We start from the raw sequence: 17,265 nt of genomic DNA, 5'->3' as shown, positions 1-17,265 counted from the left end.
CGTTCCTGGTGCGTGTTCAGCAGAAGTGGCGACGCCCCGAAGCGCAGTGAACCACACGAGTCGCTTTGCACCTAAACTGTTGAATTTTATTGTTTGTTCATCTTTCGTTTAACATTTTCATCTCAAACATAAAAACAGTTTCAGCCATCAGCAACACTGTCAAACATTTTTGGCAAAAAACAGTTTTTGTTTTAAATTATGTGCTTCAAAGTTAAAAGGTTTTACAGCAATAACTTACATTTTTACAGTGTTATTTGTTGCCAAGGCGACAGAGTGTGAAGTTTACAGACCTGCAGAAACGACAGGAAGTGTCTTCAAGTTTCAGCAAACTTCCCTCTCTGAATAAAAACTCAAAGTTTGTGAGAAGAACTTCTGAAAAATGGAATTTTTATCCGAGTTTGTTCAAATGAAAAGAGGATGAAGATCGATCACGAGGCATTTTAACGAACGTGGAGAAAAACTCGACTTTTCATCATCAAACTCCAGAAAAACCCCAGAAAATCTTCCAAAACACGCTACAGCTAGCAGTAACATTGAATCATCATTATGTCACCATGGTAACTGTCATGGTTACGGTAGGGGGCGGGACCATGCAGGGACACAGGCAGAAAAGGGCGGATCTAAGCGCTACACATCATTTTAGTGGTATAAAAACATAAAAAGTTAATTTGTAAAGTTCTCTGGTTGAATTAAGAAGCTTGACTGACAGGTGAAAGCAGCCAATGAGGAAAGAGAAGGCGGGTAAGAGAAAAGGGGCGAGCACTTTCTCACTGTCATATTTACACATCTGTCCTCGCAGCGGCGCCAAATCATCTCACACTGAAGTCACAATGTAAGAGCCGCGCTCGCCGCCGCCGCCGCCGCCGCTGGCGCCACCTTCCCCGCCTTTGGGCTCTCGTTTCTTAGTGACTGGCGTCGGGATGAGAGAAGGTCGTGTCGGTGTGGTGGATGAGGTTGTGGTCGTTGTGGGCGGGGCTGTGGTGGTGACATCAGGGTTACTCTTCCTTGGGCTCGGCGTGTAGTTGAACGGGCTGACTCGAGCCGCCACGGCACCGCTACGCTGCTGACCACGCTGATGCTGCGAGGGTGGCTGTTGATTTTGTTGTTGATTGCACTCGGGCGGGGGCTTATCGTCAAGGCTCTCGCAGCTCCGTCGCAGGTTGAGGTTGGACGAGGAGGAAGAGGAGGAGGAGGGGGGGGGGATCTTGGAGGGGGCGGGGCTGTCGATGATGGGCGGGGCATTGGCAGTGGTAGGAGAGCGAGCTGAACAGGCTGAGGCGGATCGTGGGTTGTTGACGGGGCAATCCTCCAGACGAACCCAAACATCCTCTGATTTATCTGTGAAGCTCCTCCCACCCGACACGTCACTGCCGCCACTGCCACACTTCGTCTTCCTCCAGGTTCCCTTCGAGCGGGCGGCGCTCTCCTCCTCGTTCCGCCCCTTCTCACTGGACTCGGACGACGCCGACAGCACAGAAGACGAGCTTCCTGTCCTCTTCCACGTTCCCACGCGAGGCAGGGATGTCGAATGCTTGCCACTTGCAGCTCCTCCCCCGCCGCCGCTGCTTTCCTTCTTCCAGGTGCCGGTGCGGCTGAAGCGTGATGATGTCACCTCTTGTGGGCGTGACGGGCTTTCAGAGTGCGAGCGGTTGATATCCTGCCTCCTGGTTGTTGATGGTAACGGCGTCTCTGGGCTGGACGGTGACTCTAAAGTCACCGCCGCAGACTCCTCCAGCTTCCTCTTCAGCGTTGGACTCGGCGCCTCTTTGATGAAGGTCGACTGACGGACCAGAGCTGGTTTCTCTGGCTCCGCCTTCTGCTTCTTGGTGGCCGTGGAGCTGCTGACCCGCGATGAAGATTCACTGCGCGGGATGCTTCGTGCCGCTCCACTTTGTTTGGCTGTTTTTGAGGCTGACGAGGATGATGATGCACTTCCTGGAGACCCCGTGCGTGGCAGCTGTGACAGCTTTCCTCCTTTCTGATTGGCTGCTGTGGAGGAGCGTGATGGCGTTGAGTCTCGAGAAGACCCGCCCCCCCTGTCAGCTCCGTCACTGCTACCTGGAGCTTTAGCCACAGCTGCTGCTCTTGGTTTGCTCCGCCCCCTGGCTGCTGGCTCCGCCCTCGGTTTACCTGTGATCAGACTCCTGTACACTTTCTTTCCGCCTCTCACGGCCTTCGCCTCCTCCTCTTCTTCTTCCTCCTCCTTTTTCTTCTTTGCTTCCAACGTGGTGCGTTCTCCCGCCTTCAGGATCCTGCCCCCTCGCTTCCCCTCCTTCCCGTTCTCTTCCTCTGGATACTTACTGGCTGCTGGCAGGCGGAATGGCGAGCCAACAGACTTAAGGGACAGCACTGAGTCGGAGTCTGATGATGGCTGGCGTGAAAGGGAAGAGGCGGCGGCGGCGTTCAGGCTGCTGACGATGGAGTTAGCTCCTTCCTGGATTGCCTTCCAGTCAAACGACTCAGAATCAGGGGAGGCGGGGCTTCGAGGCACCTCTGGCGGCTCCTCTTCGGCCAGAATGCCATCTTCAGTTTTGGGTTCAGGAAGAGAAGCAGCTTTCTTCTTCTTCTTGGGCATGGCGGAGCTGATGCACTCCTGCAGGAGGTCGTCCTCCGAGTCGATGCTCAGCGAGCTGAGGGACGAGTTCCTGGAGAAGCAGACGGGAGTGTCCTCCACATGAAACGCTTTGGGGGTGTAGCCACTGGCAGCAGGGGGGCGGGGCTTCAGATCTGCTGGAGGAGGAAGTGGCTCCGTCACTGCTTTGCCCGCCTCCTGCCTTTCAGGCAGCGGTGGAGGCGGAGCAAACTCCTTGTTGTTGTTCTCTTGGTCGATGTCGCTGAGCGAGCTCAGAGACGAGTTCCTGGAGAAGCAGACGGGCGTGTCCTCGATGGAAAACTTCTGCTTCTCGTCACTTGTGTTTGTCGTGGGTTTTGTTCGAGGGAAAACGGCTGCAGTCTGCTGCTTCCTCTTCCTGCCTTCTTCTTCTTTTGTTTTCTTCTCCTCTTCATCTTTCTCGACGCCGTCATCTTCGTCGAAGTCGAGTGAACTCAGGGAGTCGTTGCGGGAAAAGCAGCACGGCGTTCCCTCGATCGGTGTGTAGTGTCGCGGGGAGTCAAAGGCAAATCCTGGCTTTGCTTTGGCAGCTGTTGCCGTGGCAACGTTGTAGGCTGCCCGCTGGGGCATCGGCTTCACAGGTGAAGTCGGCTTTTTCTTCTGCTGCTGAGGAGGCGGGGCCAGAGGAGGAAGAGGTGGGGGGAGGGGCGGGGCTTGCAGGGTCTCAGAGTTGGCTCTGATTGGTTTTCTTGGTTTAGCTTTCGGCATGGCTGCACTGATGCACTCTGCGAGGATGTCGTCGCCATTTTCACCCTCGGGAAGTCCTGCCCGCCTTTTTAGGGCAGATGGGGGCGGAGCTACTGCTATCTCATTAGGCGGAGAGTCAATAGTGAGGTCGCTAAGAGATGTGGCGGTGGAAAAGTTGAGTGGCGTTCCCTCCACACAGTAAACTCTAGGTACCTCCTCTGACGGTGGCGGCGGCGGTTCTTTCCTCGGCTGTGCTTGAGCCCGACTTTGAGGTGGGAGGAGCTTGTAAACAGGAAGCTGGCTGGGTTTCCGTGGTGCTGCTTGTTGCTGTTTCTTTGGTTTCCGTGACGATTTAGGCATGGCCATGTTAATGCACGCCTCCAAGATCTCGATGTCATCATCGTCGTCTGATTCGTCGAGGATGGGTTGTGTTGCCTCCTCCTTTCTCTCCTCCTCCCGCTCCTCCTGCTCCTCCTTCTTCATTTCTGCTGCGATGTACGGCTCGTCCAGACTGAGCGCGCTCAGACTGGAGGCTCGGGAGAAGCCATGTGGCGTGCTCTCTGTGGCGAAATGCAGCAGGATATCAGCGCCGCTCTCCTCCTCCTCCTTCTTTATGGCTTTTCCAGCTTCCTTTGCTTTTTGAGTCGCTGCTGGTAACGGCGGCGTTTTGGCACGGCTCGGTGGCATGGTCTGTCCTGGACTGTCAGGTAGGTCACTGGGGCTGACGACGCCGCTCGGCACGCCACTACATGGCTCGCTCGAACGCACAGAACTGGCGATGGAGGAGGTGGAGAAGCTGTCGAGGGAGCTGACTGACGTGCAGCGGCTGAACATTAGCGGCGTCTCCTGAGCGTACGGCAGCTCCGGAGGACTCTTTGGAGTCCTGGCGCCAGAAGATGTCACATGATGGTGGTGATGGTGGTGGTGGGCGTGCCCGTGATGATGATGATGACCACGTCTTACGCGTGTGGAAGGAGCGGCGGCGGCGGCGGCGGCGGCGGCAGCAGTTTGGCTCTCTGCCTCCTTCTGCTGCCTCTCGTGCTGCTCGTGTGCGTCCTTCTCACTGACAGGAAGTGTTGGATAGTCGTTACTTCCAGCGCGACCACTTGCTACAGTCCCGCCTCTCCTCTTCCTCCCGATGACATCACTGTCCTCTTCCTCCTCTTCTGAGGACAACGAAGACAGAGAGCTGCCTCTGGAGAAGCAAATGGGCGTGTCCTCGACACAGTACGTCTGAGTGGACTCCTGGTTGCTTTTTGTTGCTGCACGATTGGTTGACGGTGGAGGGGGGCGGAGCTTGTTGGCAGAGGATGGCTGGGGAGGGGCTACAGAGGTGGCAGCAGATTCATCAGACTTGAACACTTGTTTGCGGGGAGCGTCAGAAATGTACTTCAGACTGTAGTCAATCGGCTGCTCGCTGTTTGCGTCGCCATCAAAGTTTGATGTGGCGTTGGCAGCAACATAGCGAGGTGGAACCGACGCCATGCGGCCGCTGTTTGCCGAGTCTGCACCTTCATTCCTTCTCCTGAGCCGGCCCTCCTGTTGGTCGTCCTCGTCACTCTCGATAGCACTGCGATGATTAGGACTCTGTCTCCCAGAGTTCAGCTGTTCATCCGAATACTTCAGGCTGTAGTTGATGGGGGTGTCAAGCTCCGCCCCATCGTCATCAGCCATGTGGTTGGCACTCCGGATTTTGTGTGCTAGGTCAGCTGGGTACTTCCTGTAGATGCAGCACTTGTTGGCTTCGCCCTCATCTGACGGGTAGAACGGTTCAGATGACGGTTTGGTCTTGCCCCGGTTTCCGTAACCATCCACACTCGTCACACTGTTGAGGCTATCGCTTGATGCTCGCACGCTGGGCGGGAACACGGGGCGGGCGTACCCCGCATCCTCGCCCGTCCTTTTAGATAGGTCTCCATTTTTTGGGCTGGAAAGCACTGGAGTGTTTGCATATGAGCGTGTTGTGCTACCTGCTCCTCCTACACCGTTACAGCCCCGCCCCTTCCTTTGTCCCGCCTTGGGGCTCAAGTTGTCGATGTTGTCGAAGGTTTCTGACAACTGCTGGGCGTCCAGCTCCTCGAACAAGGCCTTCTGTTTACGAGCGTGCAGTGACGGGGCGCCGGCACCTGGGGACAACACACTGGCATCCTTATAGCGAGCTGGCCGGTTGGCCATCAGGTTGCGGAGGGCAGCAGCACTTCCCATGGCGATCATTTTGTGCCGAGAGTGAATGAGGTTACGCAGCATGCCCACAGCACCCAGCTCCCATAATGCTTCCTGGTCTTTGGCGTCTCTGGCGGACAGATTCCAAAGAGTCCCACAGGCGTTGGACACGATGGTCAAACTGTGAGACTTCAGGTGCTGCAGCAGAGTCGGCAGGCAGCCATGTTCCCGAAGAATCTGCCTACAAGACAACAAGCATAGAGTAAAGTGTTAATACCTCCAGTTTACCTGTACAGGTGTTTATGTGGAGCAGTTTACCTGTACAGGTGTTTATGTGCAGCAGTTTACCTGTACAGGTGTTTATGTGGAGCAGTTTACCTGTACAGGTGTTTATGTGCAGCAGTTTACCTGTACAGGTGTTTATGTGGAGCAGTTTACCTGTACAGGTGTTTATGTGGACCAGTTTACCTGTACAGGTGTTTATGTGCAGCAGTTTACCTGTACAGGTGTTTATGTGGAGCAGTTTACCTGTACAGGTGTTTATGTGGAGCAGTTTACCTGTACAGGTGTTTATGTGGAGCAGTTTACCTGTACAGGTGTTTATGTGCAGCAGTTTACCTGTACAGGTGTCTATGTGGAGCAGTTTACCTGTACAGGTGTTTATGTGGAGCAGTTTACCTGTACAGGTGTCTATGTGCAGCAGTTTACCTGTACAGGTGTTTATGTGCAGCAGTTTACCTGTACAGGTGTCTATGTGGAGCAGTTTACCTGTACAGGTGTTTATGTGGAGCAGTTTACCTGTACAGGTGTCTATGTGCAGCAGTTTACCTGTACAGGTGTCTATGTGCAGCAGTTTACCTGTACAGGTGTCTATGTGGAGCAGTTTACCTGTACAGGTGTTTATGTGGAGCAGTTTACCTGTACAGGTGTTTATGTGCAGCAGTTTACCTGTACAGGTGTCTATGTGCAGCAGTTTACCTGTACAGGTGTTTATGTGCAGCAGTTTACCTGTACAGGTGTTTATGTGGAGCAGTTTACCTGTACAGGTGTTTATGTGGAGCAGTTTACCTGTACAGGTGTTTATGTGCAGCAGTTTACCTGTACAGGTGTTTATGTGCAGCAGTTTACCTGTACAGGTGTTTATGTGGAGCAGTTTACCTGTACAGGTGTTTATGTGGAGCAGTTTACCTGTACAGGTGTTTATGTGGAGCAGTTTACCTGTACAGGTGTTTATGTGCAGCAGTTTACCTGTACAGGTGTTTATGTGCAGCAGTTTACCTGTACAGGTGTTTATGTGGAGCAGTTTACCTGTACAGGTGTTTATGTGCAGCAGTTTACCTGTACAGGTGTTTATGTGGAGCAGTTTACCTGTACAGGTGTTTATGTGGAGCAGTTTACCTGTACAGGTGTTTATGTGCAGCAGTTTACCTGTACAGGTGTTTATGTGGAGCAGTTTACCTGTACAGGTGTTTATGTGGAGCAGTTTACCTGTACAGGTGTTTATGTGGAGCAGTTTACCTGTACAGGTGTTTATGTGGAGCAGTTTACCTGTACAGGTGTTTATGTGCAGCAGTTTACCTGTACAGGTGTCTATGTGGAGCAGTTTACCTGTACAGGTGTTTATGTGGAGCAGTTTACCTGTACAGGTGTCTATGTGCAGCAGTTTACCTGTACAGGTGTTTATGTGCAGCAGTTTACCTGTACAGGTGTTTATGTGCAGCAGTTTACCTGTACAGGTGTCTATGTGCAGCAGTTTACCTGTACAGGTGTCTATGTGGAGCAGTTTACCTGTACAGGTGTTTATGTGGAGCAGTTTACCTGTACAGGTGTCTATGTGCAGCAGTTTACCTGTACAGGTGTCTATGTGCAGCAGTTTACCTGTACAGGTGTTTATGTGCAGCAGTTTACCTGTACAGGTGTTTATGTGGAGCAGTTTACCTGTACAGGTGTCTATGTGGAGCAGTTTACCTGTACAGGTGTTTATGTGGAGCAGTTTACCTGTACAGGTGTCTATGTGCAGCAGTTTACCTGTACAGGTGTTTATGTGGAGCAGTTTACCTGTACAGGTGTCTATGTGGAGCAGTTTACCTGTACAGGTGTTTATGTGGAGCAGTTTACCTGTACAGGTGTTTATGTGCAGCAGTTTACCTGTACAGGTGTTTATGTGCAGCAGTTTACCTGTACAGGTGTCTATGTGGAGCAGTTTACCTGTACAGGTGTTTATGTGCAGCAGTTTACCTGTACAGGTGTTTATGTGCAGCAGTTTACCTGTACAGGTGTCTATGTGGAGCAGTTTACCTGTACAGGTGTTTATGTGGAGCAGTTTACCTGTACAGGTGTTTATGTGGAGCAGTTTACCTGTACAGGTGTCTATGTGGAGCAGTTTACCTGTACAGGTGTTTATGTGCAGCAGTTTACCTGTACAGGTGTTTATGTGCAGCAGTTTACCTGTACAGGTGTTTATGTGCAGCAGTTTACCTGTACAGGTGTTTATGTGGAGCAGTTTACCTGTACAGGTGTCTATGTACAGCAGTTTACCTGTACAGGTGTCTATGTACAGCAGTTTACCTGTACAGGTGTCTATGTACAGCAGTTTACCTGTACAGGTGTCTATGTACAGCAGTTTACCTGTACAGGTGTCTATGTACAGCAGTTTACCTGTACAGGTGTCTATGTGGAGCAGTTTACCTGTACAGGTGTTTATGTGGAGCAGTTTACCTGTACAGGTGTCTATGTGGAGCAGTTTACCTGTACAGGTGTTTATGTGGAGCAGTTTACCTGTACAGGTGTTTATGTGGAGCAGTTTACCTGTACAGGTGTTTATGTGGAGCAGTTTACCTGTACAGGTGTCTATGTACAGCAGTTTACCTGTACAGGTGTCTATGTGCAGCAGTTTACCTGTACAGGTGTTTATGTGGAGCAGTTTACCTGTACAGGTGTTTATGTGGAGCAGTTTACCTGTACAGGTGTTTATGTGCAGCAGTTTACCTGTACAGGTGTTTATGTGCAGCAGTTTACCTGTACAGGTGTTTATGTGGAGCAGTTTACCTGTACAGGTGTTTATGTGCAGCAGTTTACCTGTACAGGTGTTTATGTGGAGCAGTTTACCTGTACAGGTGTTTATGTGGAGCAGTTTACCTGTACAGGTGTTTATGTGCAGCAGTTTACCTGTACAGGTGTTTATGTGGAGCAGTTTACCTGTACAGGTGTTTATGTGGAGCAGTTTACCTGTACAGGTGTTTATGTGGAGCAGTTTACCTGTACAGGTGTTTATGTGGAGCAGTTTACCTGTACAGGTGTTTATGTGCAGCAGTTTACCTGTACAGGTGTCTATGTGGAGCAGTTTACCTGTACAGGTGTTTATGTGGAGCAGTTTACCTGTACAGGTGTCTATGTGCAGCAGTTTACCTGTACAGGTGTTTATGTGCAGCAGTTTACCTGTACAGGTGTTTATGTGCAGCAGTTTACCTGTACAGGTGTCTATGTGCAGCAGTTTACCTGTACAGGTGTCTATGTGGAGCAGTTTACCTGTACAGGTGTTTATGTGGAGCAGTTTACCTGTACAGGTGTCTATGTGCAGCAGTTTACCTGTACAGGTGTCTATGTGCAGCAGTTTACCTGTACAGGTGTTTATGTGCAGCAGTTTACCTGTACAGGTGTTTATGTGGAGCAGTTTACCTGTACAGGTGTCTATGTGGAGCAGTTTACCTGTACAGGTGTTTATGTGGAGCAGTTTACCTGTACAGGTGTCTATGTGCAGCAGTTTACCTGTACAGGTGTTTATGTGGAGCAGTTTACCTGTACAGGTGTCTATGTGGAGCAGTTTACCTGTACAGGTGTTTATGTGGAGCAGTTTACCTGTACAGGTGTTTATGTGCAGCAGTTTACCTGTACAGGTGTTTATGTGCAGCAGTTTACCTGTACAGGTGTCTATGTGGAGCAGTTTACCTGTACAGGTGTTTATGTGCAGCAGTTTACCTGTACAGGTGTTTATGTGCAGCAGTTTACCTGTACAGGTGTCTATGTGGAGCAGTTTACCTGTACAGGTGTTTATGTGGAGCAGTTTACCTGTACAGGTGTTTATGTGGAGCAGTTTACCTGTACAGGTGTCTATGTGGAGCAGTTTACCTGTACAGGTGTTTATGTGCAGCAGTTTACCTGTACAGGTGTTTATGTGCAGCAGTTTACCTGTACAGGTGTTTATGTGCAGCAGTTTACCTGTACAGGTGTTTATGTGGAGCAGTTTACCTGTACAGGTGTCTATGTACAGCAGTTTACCTGTACAGGTGTCTATGTACAGCAGTTTACCTGTACAGGTGTCTATGTACAGCAGTTTACCTGTACAGGTGTCTATGTACAGCAGTTTACCTGTACAGGTGTCTATGTGGAGCAGTTTACCTGTACAGGTGTTTATGTGGAGCAGTTTACCTGTACAGGTGTCTATGTGGAGCAGTTTACCTGTACAGGTGTTTATGTGGAGCAGTTTACCTGTACAGGTGTTTATGTGGAGCAGTTTACCTGTACAGGTGTTTATGTGGAGCAGTTTACCTGTACAGGTGTTTATGTGCAGCAGTTTACCTGTACAGGTGTCTATGTACAGCAGTTTACCTGTACAGGTGTTTATGTGCAGCAGTTTACCTGTACAGGTGTCTATGTACAGCAGTTTACCTGTACAGGTGTTTATGTGGAGCAGTTTACCTGTAGGCGACGCCCTGCTCTCCCTCTGTGACGTTCTGCCTGCTTTTCTTCCAACGCTCTCAAACTAAACTGAGATCGTCTCACAGAAACAAACATCTTCACAGCTCTTCTGTCTGCGCTCAGGTCTCCGTCCTTCCAAACACAAATCAATAACTCGGTCTTCAGGCTGAACGATTTATCGCTTTCTGATCGAAATCGCGATTTCAAAAACTATGATCGTCAAAGCCGCAGTTTTTGGCAGCGCTTCTCTTTACTGACCCAGGAGCTGTTCATTCTGTGTGTGTGTGTGTGTGTGTGTGTGTGTGTGTGTGTGTGTGTGTGTCTTTAATAAAGGAAGCTGTTAAACTAAACAAACAGAAGTTGTTCATCTCATAATATGCTAATGTTAGCTTCTCTTGTTGCATAACTTCTGTGAACTAAGTCACCTACGGCAACAACAAAGGCCCAAAATATATCTCAACACTTCAGAGCAGATTTCTGTCAAACTGACTCTAAAAACAAGAACATCTCACGTCTGTGTTTCTTCAGAATAAATATATTAAATGCCAGAACTTTAAATTAATAGACTGAAAACTGAAGTTAAGAATTATTTTAAAGTGTTAACTGGTATGATGTCATTTCCTGTCATGTTTGTAAACGTTACATTGAGAACGTTGTACGAGTTTGATTTGAAGAAAATCGTGATCAAAATCGAAATCGCAATTTCTGCCAGAAAAATCTAAATTCAATCTTTTCCTGAAATCGTTCGTCTTTACTCGGTCTGCTTACTTCCAACTTCAAAACATCAACCGCCTCCATCCCTCCCTCACCCCTCCCAGCACCGCCATCCTGGTCCACTCACTGGTCCACTCTCTGGTCCACTCTCTGGTCCACTCACTGGTCCACTCTCTGGTCCACTCTCTGGTCCACTCTCTGGTCCACTCTCTGGTCCACTCACTGGTCCACTCACTGGTCCACTCTCTGGTCCACTCTCTGGTCCACTCACTGGTCCACTCTCTGGTCCACTCTCTGGTCCACTCTCTGGTCCACTCACTGGTCCACTCACTGGTCCACTCACTGGTCCACTCTCTGGTCCACTCACTGGTCCACTCTCTGGTCCACTCACTGGTCCACTCTCTGGTCCACTCACTGGTCCACTCACTGGTCCACTCTCTGGTCCACTCACTGGTCCACTCTCTGGTCCACTCTCTGGTCCACTCACTGGTCCACTCTCTGGTCCACTCACTGGTCCACTCACTGGTCCACTCACTGGTCCACTCACTGGTCACCTCCCGTCTGTAACTCCCTTCTCTCTGGTCCCGTCATAAACTCCAGCTGGTTCAGAACGCTGCAGCCCGGATCATCACCAGAACCACATCCCCCCTGTTCTCCAGCAGCTCCACTGGCTCCCTATCACAACCTTCAAGGCCCTCCATAACCTTCAAGGCCCTCCATAACCTTCAAGGCCCTCCATAACCTTCAAGGCCTTCCATAACCTTCAAGGCCTTCCATAACCTTCAAGGCCCTCCATAACCTTCAAGGCCTTCCATAACCTTCAAGGCCCTCCATAACCTTCAAGGCCCTCTATAACCTTCAAGGCCCTCTATAACCTTCAAGGCCCTCCATAACCTTCAAGGCCCTCCATAACCTTCAAGGCCTTCCATAACCTTCAAGGCCCTCCATAACCTTCAAGCCCTCCAAAGCCTTCAAGCCCTCCAAAACCTTCAAGGCCCTCTATAACCTTCAAGGCCCTCCATAACCTTCAAGGCCCTCCATAACCTTCAAGGCCTTCCATAACCTTCAATGCACTCCATTACCTTCAAGGCCCTCCATAACCTTCAATGCCCTCCATAACCTTCAAGGCCTCCATGACCTTCAAGGCCCTCTATAACCTTCAAGGCCTCCATGACCTTCAAGGCCCTCCATGACCTTCAAGGCCCTCCATAACCTTCAAGGCCCTCCATGACCTTCAAGGCCCTCCATGACCTTCAAGGCCCTCCATGACCTTCAAGGCCCTCCATGACCTTCAAGCCCTCCATAACCTTCAAGGCCCTCCATGACCTTCAAGGCCCTCCATGACCTTCAAGGCCCTCCATGACCTTCAAGGTTGAAACGTGTCAGGTAAATGTGTTGTTATTACGACAGGTGTTTCTGTACCTGTGCGCCTCATTGGTGGCGATAAGGCTCGACACGTTCCGGAGGATTCCCCCGCCGCTCTCAATGATGGCGAGCGTGTTGGTGTGACTGCAGTGCGTCAGCGTTCCCACCAGGAAGGCGAGCGCTCCGTCCACGGCACAGATGTCGGCCTTGTTCTCCGTGCAGTGAGCGGACAGATTCCAGAGCGCGCTCAGTACAGACTTCAGAGTCGACTCCTGAAACACGAGAACAGGAATCAATCAATCAATCAATCAATCAATCAATCAATCAATCAATCTTTATTTATATAGCGTCAGTTCATAACAGGTGTTATCTGGAGACACTTTATTAAAGCAGGTAAAGAACCTTACTGAGAACTCTCTCTTCTATCAGGAAGTTCTCCCACAAACAGGAAATACTTTGTTTTTTTTACCTTCTGCACTTCGAGCGCGCAGCCCATCAGCGCTCGCACGCTGCCCACCTCACGCAGCGTCTTCTTACTGTTGACGTCAGCACGCCATGACAGGTTTCTGAGCACGCTCGCAATCACCTGACAAAGGATTCAAACAGAAGTTAAAGAAACACTTCAATGATTCAAATCAACTAAATAAAGCCAAAGCATCAAAGTGTGAAGGTTACCATGGAGACAACCTTCTACAGGTGCACACCTGAGGGAGTCACACAGCTGCACACCTGAGGGAGTCACACAGCTGCACACCTGAGGGAGTCACACAGCTGCACACCTGAGGGAGTCACACAGGTGCACACCTGAGGGACTCACACAGGTGCACACCTGAGGGAGTCACACAGGTGCACACCTGAGGGAGTCACACAGGTGCACACCTGAGGGAGTCACACAGCTGCACACCTGAGGGAGTCACACAGGTGCACACCTGAGGGAGTCACACAGGTGCACACCTGAGGGAGTCACACAGCTGCACACCTGAGGGAGTCACACAGGTGCACACCTGAGGGACTCACAGGTGCACACCTGAGGGAGTCACACAGGTGCACACCTGAGGGACTCACAGGTGCACACCTGAGGGAGTCACACAGGTGCACACCTGAGAGAGTCACACAGGTGCACACCTGAGGGAGTCACACAGGTGCAACTGCACACCTGAAGGACCCCAGGGGCCTGGAGTGACCCCAGGGGTCTGGAGTGACCCCAGGGGCCTGGAGTGACCCCAGGGGTCTGGAGTGACCCCAGGGGTCTGGAGTGACCCCAGGGGTCTGGACTACGAAGCAGGATTTGGGCTCAGCGAGGTCACTCGGGGTTGACTCTGGGTTTTCTGTCCTACGAGGGTCGTTCACGTCTTACGCGGGTTTATCACCATGGTAACTGACGCTGTTATGTTGGAGATAAGCTCCGCCCACTGACCAATCAGATGTGTTGCTGTTGTGTGAGCTGATTGAGGCTGAATGATGAAGAGCTGTTTGTGATGTCAGAGCAGAGGCGGAGCAACACGTTGTGCTCCGGTCCGAGGTGAACTCCGGACGGGAAGAGAACAGAAGAAGCCGTAGTTTGAATCCTCTCGGATGTTTCTGTCATCAGAGATAACTCCGCCCCTTTTCTATCAGCGTGCTGAGTTTACCCATCAGGTTGATAAGCAGCTTCATGTGACTGTTCATCCTGATCCAGATCCCCCAAACAGACCCGGGTACCCTGACCTCTGCTCGTAGTACTGACCCCTGAAGCTTCAGGATATTTCATTCAGACGGTTGCCATGGAGACAGGTGAGTTTACCTGTTGCAGGTCTTCACTGTCAGACTTCAGCTGGGCGACCATGGCCCTCATGCAGCCCTTCATGGAGCACAGCGTGGCCTGAAAGGAAACACACCTGTGACCTCACTGATTCCAGCTGTCAATCATTTTGCTTACCTGTGTTTTTCTCACCTTGTTTGCGACGTCTCCAAAGGTGAGGTTGGTGAGCGCCATGCCGGCGTAGCGCCGCAGCGTGACGCTGTAATGATCGCTGCTCAGACCGAACATCTCACAGTCCACCTGCAGCAGCTCTGCTACAGCCTGAAGACCACCTGCAGGGAAACAGCCGGTAAGAAAACAGTCAGTCAGTGATAAACAGTCAGTCAGTGATAAACAGCCGGTAAGAAAACAGCCAGTCAGTGATAAACAGCCGGTAAGAAAACAGCCAGTCAGTGATAAACAGCCGGTAAGAAAACAGCCAGTCAGTGATAAACAGCCGGTAAGAAAACAGCCAGTCAGTGATAAACAGCCGGTAAGAAAACAGCCAGTCAGTGACAAACAGTCAGTCAGTGATAAACAGCCGGTAAGAAAACAGTCAGTCAGTGATAAACAGTCAGTCAGTGATAAACAGTCAGTCAGTGATAAACAGCCGGTAAGAAAACAGTCAGTCAGTGATAAACAGTCAGTCAGCAATAAACAGTCTGTCAGTGATAAACAGCCAGTCAGTGATAAACAGTCAGTCAGTGATAAACAGTCAGTCAGTGATAAACAGCCAGTCAGTGATAAACAGTCAGTCAGTGATAAACAGTCAGTCAGTGATAAACAGTCAGTCAGTAATAAAGTCAGTCAGTGATAAACAGTCAGTCAGTGATAAACAGTCAGTCAGTGATAAACAGTCAGTCAGTAATAAAGTCAGTCAGTAATAAACAGTCAGTCAGTAATAAACAGTCAGTCAGTAATAAACAGTCACAGTTAGAAACAGTCAGTCAGTAATAAACAGTCAGTCAGTAATAAACAGTCAGTCAGTAATAAACAGTCAGTCAGTAATAAACAGTCAGTCAGTAATAAACAGTCAGTCACAGTTAGAAACAGTCAGTCAGTAATAAACAGTCAGTCAGTAATAAACAGTCAGTCAGTAATAAACAGTCAGTCAGTAATAAACAGTCAGTCACAGTTAGAAACAGTTGGGGATTCACTCACCCAGCTCGTTCATGGCGTGGCGATGTTCTTCGTCGAATGACAGCTTCATCAGGACGCAGACAGCGGGACAGATCTGATGCTCCACAGGAGACGGCACTAAACACACACAAAAATGTAAACAGACAGACAAATACACGCAAAGTCTGAGCTCCTGATTGGTCACTCACTGGGGTTGTCTTCCTGGTCGACGCCCCTTTCATGGTTCTCTTGCCAGCTCCAGCATGCTTCGCAGTAATGACGCACCTGTTCCAGCAGGTGGAGCACTCTGATCTCTCTGCGCCCTCGCTTATCATCTGGCTGACTATGAACAATGTTGTGCAGCGCCGCCGATGCCCGTGCACGTGCCTCTTTACTACCCCGAGAGTTACCTAGACAATCGGTGGAACAACATTAAAATCACAACTGTATGAAGTAAACACACAGCAAGAAAAAAAACAGTTACCTAGCAACAGGGAATCCTTGTCGTTGCCGTGCAACAGCTGGATGAGCAGAGGCAGACAGCCGGACTGACGCATGGCGATGCACGAGTCCTGAGAGCTCGACATGGCGAGCAGCGTCCGTGACATGTCATCTTTATCGTGAGTCCCCAACATTGACAGAAGACTATACACCATCTCCACCTGCAGGGGGCGACAGTGATAACAGGTGATTAAAAATGTTGGAAGCTAACAAGTTTTCTATGCAGTGTTATGAGTTATGAAATAGCAACCTTTGTTCCCAGATGGCTGGTAATTCGTCGAGGAACAGAGTAGCTCGCCTCATTGGCTGGCTCATGGTCCAATCGGCTGCTGGAGGTCTGTGGCAAAAAAAAAAGGCCAATGATCATTTGTCAAACACACAATAATATAAAAAAAGATGAAAAATGCCAGCTCTCACCTGAGCTCCTGCTAATCCACTGCTGTCGCTCGCCCCCTGAGCTTCCTCCACCTGACAAAGAGAGAGAAAAAAAGAAAGTTGAAGTAGTGTATTTAATGTACGATTCTGTAAGATCTGTAACATCCATTTTTATTTGACAAAGTTTCTGATTTATAAATACAATTCGGCTGTCATACTTCATAGCAATGTGAATATTTTAATTGTTCATGGACGTCCTGCCGTCATAGACTGACATTCACCTCTCCAAGATGGCGGCCACATAGACATACTGCTCCTGTGAACAGCAATTGTCCAGGATGCACCTATGTGTTCATATTTATGGTTGTGAATGCAGTTGTGTGAAACTCTAACCCTCATAACAAAAGAGAAAGGTTGTTAAGCTCACATGTAGACGAGCTCCCAGTCGCAGGATGTCCTTCTCTATCTGTTGAATACGAGACACACGAGCCTGCACACACCAGCAGGTTTGAAAAGCATTGATACAACATCAGATACCTGGGTTGTACTGAACGTCTGGCATCAATCAAGTTATTGTTTTTTTTTCCTTTGGCCCCGCCCACTGCTGTGCCTCAGTGAGTCTTACCTGAGCCCTCCTCTCCATCTCCTGACATGATCCCAGCTGCTCCTCCATCGCTGAGCGGATCTGACGAGCTTCAAACTCCAGCTGACGACGACTCATGTCTGTCTGCAGAGTAAACTACAAACAACACAGTGTAACCGTGGCAACATCATCTTGAGATGATTGGAACTGTAGTATGTAGGGAGGGAAAACTGGAGCAAACTATAGTATGACTCTGGAAACTTTAAGAGTAGGCAAAAGTTATGTGATTTAAGACTTACGTTCTCCGTGAGCGGCAGGCTGTCGATCCTTTTCGTGAGATTCTGCAGCTGAGCGTAATACCAGTCCTTCTCCTTCTCCTCCTTCTCCAGCTCGGCCAATAGGAGAGACCTGTGACACAGCAGCCAGTCACAGAGGGCCCCGCCACTACAAACATGCCAAGAACTACAAACATGGCCACTAAACTATAGTCATAGTCTTAATAACTGAAAACAAGACAAACAGTAGAAAACAGTAGTTCTGTTTATTATCCTCTTAAAACTGCAGTGACTGTTGCACAGTCAATCAATCAATCAATCAATCTTTATTTGTATAGCGTCAATTGTGTTATCTCAAGACACTTTACAAACAGCAAGTAGAGGACATTACTCT

The 17,265-nt window shown here is 49.8% G+C and overlaps 1 protein-coding gene across 3 annotated transcripts in view; it reads right to left on the bottom strand.

Moving 5' to 3' along the window:
- Nucleotides 1-781: 781 nt before the first annotated feature.
- The window catches only part of apc (APC regulator of WNT signaling pathway), a 33,128-nt gene continuing 16,644 nt past the window's right edge, over nt 782-17,265 (bottom strand). For all 3 annotated transcript variants that reach the window (XM_079364939.1, XM_079364940.1, XM_079364938.1), the window contains exons 5-17: nt 16,896-17,004; nt 16,639-16,752; nt 16,441-16,503; nt 16,056-16,106; nt 15,889-15,975; nt 15,622-15,799; nt 15,347-15,547; nt 15,180-15,275; nt 14,172-14,311; nt 14,022-14,099; nt 12,708-12,824; nt 12,296-12,510; nt 782-5,702 (exon numbers count right to left, since the gene is read on the bottom strand). In XM_079364939.1, coding sequence (XP_079221065.1) covers nt 815-5,702; nt 12,296-12,510; nt 12,708-12,824; nt 14,022-14,099; nt 14,172-14,311; nt 15,180-15,275; nt 15,347-15,547; nt 15,622-15,799; nt 15,889-15,975; nt 16,056-16,106; nt 16,441-16,503; nt 16,639-16,752; nt 16,896-17,004 — 6,337 coding nt within the window. In that variant the 3' untranslated portion in view covers nt 782-814. The remainder of the gene's footprint in view (nt 5,703-12,295; nt 12,511-12,707; nt 12,825-14,021; nt 14,100-14,171; nt 14,312-15,179; nt 15,276-15,346; nt 15,548-15,621; nt 15,800-15,888; nt 15,976-16,055; nt 16,107-16,440; nt 16,504-16,638; nt 16,753-16,895; nt 17,005-17,265) is intronic.

Source organism: Symphodus melops, assembly GCF_947650265.1.
Source record: "Symphodus melops genome assembly, chromosome: 16".
Lineage (NCBI taxonomy): Eukaryota > Metazoa > Chordata > Actinopteri > Labriformes > Labridae > Symphodus > Symphodus melops.
The sequence above is the reverse complement of the archived record's forward strand: the minus strand, read 5'-3'. Positions and strand labels throughout refer to the sequence as shown.